Source organism: Citrus clementina, unplaced genomic scaffold (assembly GCF_000493195.1).
Source record: "Citrus clementina cultivar Clemenules unplaced genomic scaffold, Citrus_clementina_v1.0 scaffold_2, whole genome shotgun sequence".
Classification (NCBI taxonomy): Eukaryota; Viridiplantae; Streptophyta; class Magnoliopsida; order Sapindales; family Rutaceae; genus Citrus; species Citrus x clementina.
In genome coordinates this window covers 11096681-11109716 of record NW_006262688.1, presented here as the reverse complement: position 1 = coordinate 11109716, position 13036 = coordinate 11096681, and the positions used below count along the sequence as shown (strand labels likewise).

Here is a 13036-nt window from a genome sequence, read left to right as displayed (position 1 = left end):
AAAAGGATGTGTTTCAATTGTGATGAACAATTTAAGCCAGTGCATCATTGTAAAGCTCTTCAACTTCTATAGCTAAATGCCGATATCGAAGATAAAGATGAACAAGCTGAGGCTTTAGAGGGATTACCAGAAACAATAGAAGTCTCTCTAAAAGCTCTCACAGGAGCAACCCCCACAAAACACCATGCGACTGAAAAGGAATTTAAAAAAATATGGCGTCACTATATTAATAGACTCTAGTTCTACTTACAATGTTTTGAATTTATCGTTGGCTAAGCAATGTGGGTGCCCTGTCACTACTACAACTCAGTTTCAAGTTACTGTGGTTGATGGTGGAGTGATCAACAGCTCAGGAAAATATTATCACGTTCCAGTGAATATTCAAAGCTTTATATTTCACTTGGACTTTTTCTTATTTCCAGTAAGTGGCTGTGACATTGTGTTGGGTGCTAAGTGGTTACGTTCATTGGATATTATATTGTGGGACTTCTTAAATATAACCATGCAGTTCTGATGCAGCGGAAGTTTAATGTTCAAAATATTCCGTTGATTCTAGAGAATACCGGAACAAAAGAACAATTAAATTCACGTTGATTCAAAAGAATACCGTGAATTTAGGGGTTAAGACTCGTTGATTCCGCAGAATACCGAGAATTAACTGTTCAAATACTCACAAAGAGATTTGAAAATTGAAATATTATTAAACTCAAAATTCTCTGCTTCAAAGGTTACAAGAGGGAGCTATTTATAGTAGTAGTAATTATCCTAATTCATGAAGGAAAAACAAAATCCTAAATTGAAAGGGAAACAAAATTCTAAATTAGAAAGGAATTTAAAAGTCTTAAACTTTAGTTAATAAGGAAACTAATCCTAGTATAATATGGATTCCTACATCCTAGTATAATATGGATTCCTACTCTTCATCATTCCCCTCAGGGTGGAGAGAATTCGCCCGCGAATTCGGATTGTCAGCAACATCTTCATCATGATCACCTCTGTAAGGAATAAGATGCTTAACATTAAATACATCTGCAGTGCGGATATGACTAGGAAGCTTTAATCTGTAGGCATTAGGATTTATCTTCTCTATAATCTCCAAAGGGCCGATTTTCCTGGCAGAAAGTTTGTTGTACTCACCAACTGAGAATCTATCTTTAGTTAGGACAACCCAAACAAAATCTCCCACTTGAAATTCCAAAGCTCGACGTTTTTTGTCTGCCATAATTTTATAACCTTCGGTCGTCTGCTTCAAAGACTCTTGCGTAGTTTCATGAATCTTCTGAAGCTGCTCAATAAAGTCTTCTGCTTTACCGCTTTTGCGAACTAAATTTGGAACTGGAGCCAAGTCAATGGGAGCTCGTGGATTATATCCGTAATTTATCTGAAAAGGGCTTAAACCAGTACTACGCTTAACTGCACGGTTATAAGTAAACTCCACTTGATATAACTTTTGATCCCACATCTTCAAGTTATCGCCAACTAGACTACGTAGATGGTTTCCTAAAGAGCGGTTGACAACTTCAGTTTGACCATCTGTTTGTGGGTGGTAAGCACTACTAAAATTCAGGCGAGTGTTAGTCAATTTCCATAATGTCTTCCAAAAATGGCTAAGAAATCGTGTATCCCGGTCAGATACTATAGAACTTGGTAAACCATGCAATCTATAGACTTCCTTGAAGAATAGGCGAGCAACAGTCAAAGCGTCTGTAGTCTTCTTGCAAGCAATGAAGTGAGCCATTTTCGAGAATCGATCAACAACAACAAATATTGAATCCATACCCCTCTGAGTGCGGGGTAATCCTAAAACAAAATCCATGCTAATGTCAGCCCAAGGTTGTGTTGGAATCGGTAGCGGCATATATAACCCAGCATTAGTTGCTGCGCCCTTGGAAACTTGACAAATGCGACAAGTCTCGACATAGTGATAGATTTCACGCCTCATAGTAGGCCAAAAATAAGTGTTGGCTATTAGAGCCAGAGTTTTGTCACGACCCATGTGCCCTTCATTATGTAACTCTGCAATGATTTTCAATCTCAAACTTGAGTCAGGAACACACAACTGATTACTCTTGAAAAGGAATTTGTCATGTAAATGATAATCTGAGCGAAACCCTGCAACAACGTCTTCTAATATAGGAGCAAAGTAAGGATCAGAAGCATATAACTCTCGAAATGTGTCAAATCCGAGAACTTGATTATGCATCTGTGTCAATAAAGAAGTTCGTCGACTAAGTGCATCTGCTACCCTGTTGGATTCACCAGAGGTATGCTTCACCACAAAAGTAAATTGTTGAAGGAATGTTGTCCACGTGGCATGTCTGTGAGAGAGTTTGTCTTGACTATTGAGGTATTTTAACGCGGCATGGTCAGTGTATAAAACAAAGTCTTTATGAATTAGATAATGTCGCCAATGTTTTAACGCTTAGACTACTGCGTAAAATTCCACGTCGTAAGTGCTATAGTGTGCCTTTGCTCCATTCAACTTCTCACTAAAATAAGCTATAGGCTTACCTTGTTGGCTAAGAACAGCTCCAATGCCGACCTTAGAAGCATCACAATGTACCTCAAAAGTGAGCGAAAAATCTGGTAGAGCAAGTACTGGGGCAGTAATCAACTTTTCTTTGATAATCTCGAATGCCTTAGTAGCTGCCTCTGTCCAAGAGAATTTTCCTCCTTTCATGCAATCCGTGATTGGTGCCATAATAGTACTGAAATGAGGAATGAATCGCCTGTAAAAAGAGGCTAATCCATGGAAACTTCTGGTGGCGGATAAAGTAGTTGGCGGAGGCCAATCTCGAATAGCATCCACTTTTGATTGGTCAACAGATATACCATCTTTCGACACCACATATCCCAAAAATAATACTTTCTCTGTTAAGAAAATACACTTGTTTACTGCTGTGTATAAACTTGCTGCTCTTAAGGCTGAAAGCACTTCTCTCAAATGTTGTAGATGTAACTCGTGGCTGGTGCTATATATAAGTATATCATCGAAGTAAACAACCACAAACTTTCCAATGAAAGGGCGAAGAACTTGATTCATGACTCGCATAAAAGTACTCGGAGCATTGGATGAGCCAAACGGCATTACCAACCACTCGTATAACCCTTCGCGAATTTTAAAAGCTGTTTTCCATTCATCTCCAGGTCGTATTCGAATTTGATGGTAGCCACTTTTCAAATCAAGTTTGGTAAAAATTGTTGCTCCACTGAGTTGATCTAACAAGTCATCTAATCGAGGGATTGGAAAACGATATCGAACTGTAATTTTATTGATAGCTCGACTGTCCACGCACATCCTCCAAGAACCATCTTTCTTTGGAGTCAATAAAGCAGGGACTGCACAGGGACTAAGACTTTCACGGATAAATCCCTTTTCTAGTAACTCTTCTACTTGGCGCCTTAATTCCTCATGTTCTGTAGGACTCATACGATAATGAGGTCGATTTGGTAGTGTAGAACCTGGTACCAAATCAATTTGGTGTTGTATATCCCGAAGAGGTGGTAAACCCTGTGGCAGCTCCTTGGGGAACAAATCTTGAAATTCCGCCAGAATAGGTGTCACAGCTTCAGGAATCTTTGAATTACCGTTACTCTCTTTTCCCAATAAAATGTAGATTCTCTTTGTCTCTGCTACAACATCTATAAATTGCTTCTTGCTTAACAAATAATTACCCAAGTCTTGCTGGAGAGTAAACTCCTTGTTAGGTAGGAGAACGATCTTGGTGTTGTTAAACATAAAGCTGTAGGTGTTTCTCTTCCCATCATGCACTACGTTTCGATCATATTGCCAAGGTCTACCCAGTAATAGATGACAAGCATCCATAGCCACAACATCACACCAAATTTTGTCTTTCTAAATTGAACCAATGGATAAGGAAACTAAGCAACGTTTCGATACTGTCACTTGATTTCCCTTCTTCAGCCATGTGAGCTTGTATGGAGTTTGATGAGGTTCTGTCTTTAAATTTAGCTTTGTTATGGCTTCTTCCGAAATGACATTCTCGCAACTGCCGGAGTCTATGACCATACGACATACTTTACCCCCAATTGTGCAAGTAGTCTGAAAGATATTTTGTCGTAGCCACTTGTCTTTGTCTTGACCTTTAGGAGTGAAGAATGCACGGTTCACGATCAACATTGGTCCGCTATCACCATGTTCTTCAACAGATTGAGCGCTACCACTACTATCAAAAGTTGGTTCTACAGCAAACTCTTCAGTTTCTTCCTCCTGGTAGTCTTCACTTTCCTCTGTGCCTACGAATAAGCATTTACCATATTTTCCTCCCTTTTTACATTCTGTCATTCGGTGCCCATTTTCTCCGCAATTAAAACAGCGTAATCCCGAACCCGAGGATTGAGTTTTGCTGCTTTGACCGATTTCACTAGGTTTACTAGTTTTATTTGGAGGATTTGGAGGAGTGAAATTACGAAATTGGGAAGTTGGGTTTGAATTATCACGAACAACACTTCGAGCACCCCGAAAGCTTGAGTCATTAGTACGTCGACTAAATTGCTTCTCCAACTGCAAGGCTTGTTGGTGTGCCTCTGAAACAGAGTATGGGTCAAGTAAATTTAATTGGTCTTGAAATTGAGATCGTAGGCCTCCAATGTAGCGGGAAACCTGTTGTTCTTCTGTCTCTGTCAAGTCATTGCGGGCCACCAACCAATGAAATTCTGTAGTGTAATCATCCACTGATCGATTACCTTGCCTTAAATTCTGTAGCTGTTGGTATAACAGTTTGGCGTAATTATGAGGCAAGAATGCTCCACGCAAGTGCTTCTTGAACTTTTCCCAAGAATCAATCTTCTTTTTGCCTTGCCTAATCCTTGTGAGCTTAGTTTGTTGCCACCAAGCTGCTGCTCTTCCACGAAATCGAGTTGCAGCAAGCGAAACTAGTTTATTTTCAGGAACTTCCTTGTATTCGAAAACTTCCTCAATGGAGTTAATCCAATCCAATAATTCTTCAGGTCGACCACTTCCTTGAAATTCGGGAATGTTAATTCTCAACCCAGATTCCCATCTTCTGTCATCAGTAGACTCAGTTCTAGGTCGACGCCCAGAGAATGGGTTAGCAAAGCTTCCACTTGATTTGTCTTCACGTTCTGGAGTACGATGGCGTTCGTCAAGTAACTCTGCCATTCGCGCCATTTGTGCAGCTAACATATCAATTCTGGCTGTCATACTAGCCAGGGATTCATCTTTCGAAACATCTTCTTGATTGTAAGTTGTAGTATGAGCATCACGAGCTTTTCTTGGAGGCATTTTTTTTTAAAATTCGGGTTTAAAAAGGTAGTGGGGCTAAACTGAAAGTAAATAAAAATTTTAGGCCGAAACTGTAATTAAGCAAAAGTTTTAGATTTCCGATGACAGTGGTCAGAAATCGAGTAAGGATGGGTGGATCTGAAAGATTTTGGGTTGGTAAGTATGATGGTGGTGGTGGTTTGTCTGAAAAAGTTATGTTTTTTTTTTTTTAAGCTAAACGAAAAAAATCAAAAAAGGAAAAAAGGAAAGGTTTGGTGGTAGATGGAGTTAGATTGGTGAGACCAGGTTTTGGCTCTGATACCAAGCTGATGCAGCGGAAGTTTAATGTTCAAAATATTCCGTTGATTCTAGAGAATACCGGAACAAAAGAACAATTAAATTCACGTTGATTCAAAAGAATACCGTGAATTTAGGGGTTAAGACTCGTTGATTCCGCAGAATACCGAGAATTAACTGTTCAAATACTCACAAAGAGATTTGAAAATTGAAATATTATTAAACTCAAAATTCTCTGCTTCAAAGGTTACAAGAGGGAGCTATTTATAGTAGTAGTAATTATCCTAATTCATGAAGGAAAAACAAAATCCTAAATTGAAAGGGAAACAAAATTCTAAATTAGAAAGGAATTTAAAAGTCTTAAACTTTAGTTAATAAAGAAACTAATCCTAGTATAATATGGATTCCTACATCCTAGTATAATATGGATTCCTACTCTTCATCAAGTTCACTTGGAAATGTTCAACTCACTGGATATGATTTTTTGCCTCTGGCTTTGGCAAATCACAGTGAAATTAATAGATTATTACTTCAAGAAAAACAAGACATTTTTTTTTCCATATTATGGCAATAACAACTTCAGTAGCCGATATATCATCACCTTCAGTTATTACTAAGGTTTTAACTTACCTATTCTAGCATCTTTTCAAAAACTATCGAACTTCCTCCTTAACGCTTTATTGATCACCGTATTCCATTACTTCCTGGAAGCTCCCCTATCAATGTATGACCTTATTGTTACCCTCATTTTCAGAGACAAGAAAGTGATTACCTAGTTCATGAGCTTTTGGATGCCAGGCTCATTCGGTACAATGTTAGTCCTTATTCATCTTCGGTTTTATTAGTTAAAAAGAAAGATGGTTCTTGGTGTATGTGTATCGACTATCATGCTCTCAATAAGATTACCATCAAAGACCGTTATCCAATTCCGATTGTTGACGAGCTATTAGATGAATTACATGGTGTATCATTTTTTAATAAACTAGACATTCTCTCAAGTCATCACCATATTCGAGTTTATCCCTCAAATATATCGACAACAGTCTTCCGTACTCATTACGGCCACTACGAATTTCTTATTATGCCTTTTGGCCTTTCAAATGAGCCAGCAACATTTCAGAACTTGATGAATGAGATTTTGCAGCCCTTCCTTCTCAAATTTGTCTTAGTTTCTTTGATGATATCTTTGTCTATAGTGCTTCTCTACATGAGCATGCTCGACATTTCTTTGTTGTCCTTCAATGTTTGCAACAAAATCGACTTTATGTCAAGCTTACAAAGTATTGTTTTGCTCAATCATTTGTTGAATATTTGGGCCATATTGTTTTTGCTACTGGAGTAGCTGTTAATTCTGAAAAAGTTCAGTGCATGCTTGAATGGCCTAACCATACAACTATCAAAGCTTTAAGAGGCTTCCTCGACTTGACGAGATACTATCGTAAATTTGTTGTTGGGTATGGAAAAATTGTTGCTCCCTTAATTGACATGCTTAAAAATGATTATTTTACTTGGAGTCCTACCACCGAAGCAACATTTGATGAGCTACTCCAAGCCATGGCTTCCACCCCAGTTCTAGCCTTACCTAATTTTGTCAAACCATTCTTTATAGAATGTGATGCTTCTGGTTGTGGAATCGGTGCAGTCCTCATGCGAGAGGGCTGTCAAATAGCTTATAGCCTTATCTGGAAAAAAACTTATGCATGTCCACATATGACAAAGAAATGCTTGCTATTGCTTTCGCCGTGTAAAAACGGTGTCTGTATCTTATGGGTCGGCATTTCAAAATTATTACAGACCATCACAACCTTAAGTATTTCCATGATCAACGTATTTCATCTCAGGAATAACGGCTGTGGTTGTTAAAACTCTTAGGTTTTTATTATGAAATTATTTATATGAAAGGAGCTGAAAATTCAGTTGTTGAAGCTTTGTCTCGTCACATCGAAGACTCACATTTCCATGCCATTTCTTCCCCAATATTTTCTCATCTTATTGACATTAAGCAAGAGTACCAAGCCAACCCAGCTCTGTCACTTCTTATCGACCGTCTTCAGTCCTACCAATTTGTTCTTAATTATTCCTATGATGGCTCTATTTTGTGATACAAGGGTTGGATTGTTCTTTCTTCTTCTTACAATAGGTGCCAGCAAATTTTATGAGAATTTTACGCCTCTCCAACTGGTGGCCATTTGGGATTCTTGCACACTTACAAAAGAATCAAAGCTAGTTTCTACTGGAAAGAGTTAAAAAGGGCTACTAAATTATTTGCTGCTGAATGTGATGTCTGTCAATGCAATAAGGCTAAAAATGTGCATCCTTTAGGGTTGCTTCAACCTTTGCTCATCCTTGATAAAATTTAGAAAGATATCTCCATGGATTTTATTGATGGTCTTTCCCTTTCTAACGACAAAATAACTATTTTTGTTGTGGTAGATCGTTTGTCCAAGTACGCCCATTTCAGTGCCTTATCCCATCTTTATACAGCTGCTATTGTCGCTAAAATTTTTGTGCAGGATATTGCTAAATTACACGAAATGCCTCACACCATTGTCAGCAATCGTGATCCTATATTTCTTAGTCAATTTTGGGAGGAATTCTTTTGATTACAGGGCAGTCCTTTATGCCACAGCTCTACTTATCATCCTCAAACGGATGGCCAAATCGAAGTAGTTAATCGCTCTTTGGAAGGATATTTGAGATGTTTTACTGGTCACAAACCTTTCACTTGGACTAACTGGTTGCCCTGGGCTGAATAGTGGTATAATACTACATTCCATTCTTCCATCAAAATGACTCCATTTGAAGTAGTATATGGTCGACCCCCACCTCGAATCGAATTTTACTTACCTGGCACAACTAATGTTCATGCTGTCAACTTGGCTCTCTGTGACAAAGATATGATTTTACGTCTTCTCAAAGATAATTTGGAAGCTGCTCAGTCACAAATGAAGTTTTTTGCTGATAAAAACCATACAAGTATTTGTTGAAGGGAATTGGGTGTATCTTCATCTTCAACCTTATCAACAATCCACTTTGCATCCTAATGGCACTCATAAGTTATCTCCGTGTTATTATGGTACTTTTCATATTCTTTCTCGCATTGGAACTGTGGCTTACAAATTGGATCTTCCAGCTACAAGCAAAGTTCATCATGTTTTTCATGTTTCATGCTTAAACTAGAAAGTTAGGGTTCATACACCATCACAACAGCTTTCCGATTCTCCTTATTTTGTGGCTTAAGAATGGTAGCCTTTGGCCATTTTAGATAGTGGACTTTTCAAATGCAACAATCGCCTTGTTACTAAGCTCCTTGTTCAGTGGTAGGGTCAATCTAAGAAGGAGGCTACTTGGGAGGAATATTATGAGTTTGTGGCTCGTTTTCCTTCTTTCCAACTTGAGGACAAGTTGCCTTCTTATAAGGGGAGGATGTTAGGATCCTAGTCTTAGTTCTATATTATTTTCTTTTCTGTTAAGGATTAGTTACTAAGTTATTATGTTATTAGGAATTATTTTTTTAGTAGGATTTCTTTGGCTCTATATAAGGAACTGTTGTTCGATTAATAAATAATAACAATTGCTTAAAAAAACTCTCATTTCCCCTCTGATTATCTCTCCTCGTTATTCTTCTCTTCAATTTATTGCTTCTAAATTGCTAATCTGAGAGCAGCAGCCTATCATGTATTGATGAACTATTGAATTGATGTTGGCCGATGGGGATGAGGAAGATGAAGATTGAGGTGGTGGCTAGGGCTTGTTTTGTGTTGCTTTAGTTTTTTTTTTTTTTTTTTTGTAAGGTGGCGGCTGATGTGATTGTTTTGTTTTGCTTTGGGGTTTTTGGATTTGTTTTCTTTGCTTTTATGTTTTTTTCTTTTTTTTCTAACTTATTTCTTTTATACTTTTAGTTAATTATAAAATTAATTAATAATTAAATTGTAAAAACAAGGTAGTACGGATCCGATTTTGGAAATTCAGGTTCACCTGAACCTGAACTTGAACCTAAGCATTTTACATCCAAATTTGAGAAAATACAACTGGTTCCGCATTATTAATGCATTCGGTATGGTTGAACCTGGCCCAGATCATCAGTATAGCTCTTTAAATGGTTTGATAAACTCAAATCCTTTTATATATAAAACCAATCCCATTATCATTAAAATATCAAATGAAAATTTAAGCAAGAATTTCCTAATTAATTTGGAGTCTTAGTAGATTTCATATCGTAATGCATTTATAGATGTAGTAATTTAAAAATAAATAAATAAATTGTAAGTGCCTTGTATTTTTGCTACTAGGTCATTGTTGCCTTCACATTAGTGAGACTGGCAGTTTAAATCCTAGGGGACTCAATTTTTTTCCTTAATTATATAACTAGATAGAGTTAGATTTTTCTCCTAATGTAAAGCGTATACAATTACACTCCTCTGATAATGAGGATAGAAATCTAAACTGTGATATAAAAAAAATATTTTAAATTATTTATAGTAAATTTCTAATAGGATATCAAGAATTAATTCTCTAATTGTAAAAATATCACTGTTTCATTCAAAAACAATTTCACCTCCGTTTATATAAAAAATTTAAACAAATTCAGTAAAAATAAATTGAAAAAATAATAAGTATGCTTAAATAATTGAGTAATGCAATTTAGGATGGGTCTATGGAGCAAAAATATGGGCCACAGCCCAGCACATTAAATCATCATAACGGATCAAATTTTGGGTCCAACCTATTTTAAGTAGACCGGTTGGGCCCAACTTGCAGACTTTTGACTATTATTCTTTCAAACTGTATAGTCCCAAATTTTTTTGCCTCATTTTTTAAACTAAAACTGATCTTGTCATTTAATGAAAGGGTAATTTTTAAAAACCTCCCCTGAGGTTTGGGCTTATTGCAAGTAGATGGTGAGAATTTATTTATTTGTAAAAAATCTCCTACCGTCAGTTAATTTTAACATTGACCGTTAGTTGACTGTGTAAAGACAATATTACCCTTAACAACAGTTTGTAGAAGGAAATAACTAAAAAAAAATTAAAATTGTTGGCTATTTTACCCTCTTTAAATTATTGATATTTTTTTAAAGTTCCTACAAAAAAAATAAAATTAAAAATTTGAAAAATCCTCTTTAAATTATTGATATTTTCTTAAAGTTCATACAAAAAAGATAAAATTAAAAACTTAAAAATGAAATATTTATAATCTTTACCTATGATATTGTAAATCTTTGGAATTGACAAAGATAAAATTGTCAAAAAATAGGGTTTATGCTTTTTGCGCCAACAATTTTAATTTTTTTTTTAGTTATTTCTGTCTACAAACTGTTGTTAAGGGTAATATTGTCTTTGCACAGTCAACTAACGATCAATGTTAAAGTTAACTGACGGTAGGAGATTTTTTACAAATAAATAAATTCTCGCTATCTACTTGCAACAAGCCCAAACCTCAGGGGAGGTTTTTAAAAATTACCCTTTAATGAAATTATGAAAATTCCATTTAAATTGGTTGTTATATACTTATTATTTTTTAATTATATTCATTATGTAGATCGAATTTGGAGTTCATATTGAGCTAGCTCTCTATTATTTTTGTTTTTCAATTATGAAATGTTGAATTTTAGGTACCGTCGATGCCTAGGACTACAGCGGAGATAAACGTATTCATTTTTTCTTTTTCACGAGAGCCGAAAGTCACGTGGCACTGGCCACTGGACACCAAAATGACCAAAATTGTTTTCAGCAACCCGCCTCCTTAGGAAATCAAAAGTCAAATTCCCGAAGCCACAGGTAACAAGAATCAATTGTCCTTTCAAAATTTGCGAGGACAGTGATTTTATTTTATTTTTTTGTTTTTGTAGTTAATATTTTTTATTTTTGTTTTTCTAGAGCAACAATTCTTTTATTTGAATTGTTGTCCTCTTTGTGTCCCTAGAAATAATAACTTTTTTGTTAATTGATAATTAATTGATAAATGACATCTAAAATATGTTGACATTTAAAATCTTTAGTGTGTGAGAAATGTATATTTTCTATTTATTTATTATTATTTATACAATCATTATCACGATTAATCGAAGTATACTCATAGAGCACCCAAGATTTTTTTTTTTTAAATTGAACAATTTATTATAAAATACATATGAATTGAGAAATATGTATCGATAAACATCTGATATCGAACCTTATTAATTCATTTAAAAAGGAAAAGCAAATAAAATGTTCTTTCCTACAATGAAAAAGTCATTTTGAGTCGTATTCAAATTCAAATTAGATTACAAAAGACAAAAAAAAAATGTATAACAAATTTTACGTTTTAGATTACTGGCATTTCGTCCATTCGCAATCTTGGTCCCAGAAAAGTAGGCTTCATGTAGCAAAATTGGATTTGAGCATCATTGGAAAGGACCAGTAGTCCATTACTGTTTACCAGTTGCTAGAAAGAAACAATATTGGTCCCTTGATATTGATTGCACCGTGTGTACTTGTTTGAAACCTTTTGTTAAATGCACGCTTTAAGTATGTGATCTAAATTATTATAAATCTTAATTTATCTCATATTTTTATAAAGAAAATAAAAATTTTATCATTAATGAATTTCAAGAAGTGTTGTCAAGAGATATTTATTTATATGTAGGGGTGTCAATTCGTTTAATCGTATCATGTTCGTGTCGTGTTAAATTTAAACAAATATAAATATCACTCATTTATTAATCGTGTTGAAATATTAAAAGACATATACACTTGCTTATTAATCTTGTTAATCGTGTTTACCCGTATAATATATTTAATATAAAAATTAAAAATTAATTGAAAAAATAATAAATATGTACGTCATGTTAACTTATTTATAACTTATTTTGAAAAATAATAAATATGTCAATATTATTTTTCAAAATAAGTTATAAATAAGTTAACATGACGTGAACAAATTTATAATATAATATGAATATGGCATGAATAATTAATTTAGTTTTCAGCATATATATTAGCTAATTTTTCAATAATATTACAACATAGTAATTAATATTCATTTCATAAATGTATAACCATGTTGAAGTATTCTAAGACAAATACAATAAGATTATTTATTCTATTATTCTGTCAATTTATTTATTAATCGTGTCAATATTTATCAGTGCGAATATAAAAAAATAATATCATATTTATATCGAATAATTATGTCGTAACTCATTTCACCACCTATATTTATATGTGTTGATAACATTTGAGGTTAATAACTAAAAATAAGTGTATCGGCACCATTCGGAGAAATCTCTCGTAGACAGTTTTCTTGTATCTTTTACTTGAGTTCCTAATGTTCGTGAAATAAATTGAAAGGGTAAACGTTTTTAATATGTATTACTTAAATCTTCCAAATTTAATTTAATTTTTTCATTCAAGTCTTTGACCGAATTTTATCATTAAAAAAAAATTAACAGCACAAGGCATGATTTAACAGAACTGTCCCCTCACATTTAACTCTATGACACGTGGTCAAGAG

At 34.8% G+C, this 13036-nt stretch overlaps 1 protein-coding gene across 1 annotated transcript; it reads right to left on the bottom strand.

The window, feature by feature from the left end:
• Positions 1–3856: 3856 nt before the first annotated feature.
• Positions 3857–5266, bottom strand: LOC112100881. Its single transcript, XM_024190746.1, has one exon. The coding sequence runs from the start codon at positions 5264–5266 to the stop codon at positions 3857–3859; it is 1410 nt and encodes a 469-aa protein (XP_024046514.1).
• Positions 5267–13036: the final 7770 nt, after the last annotated feature.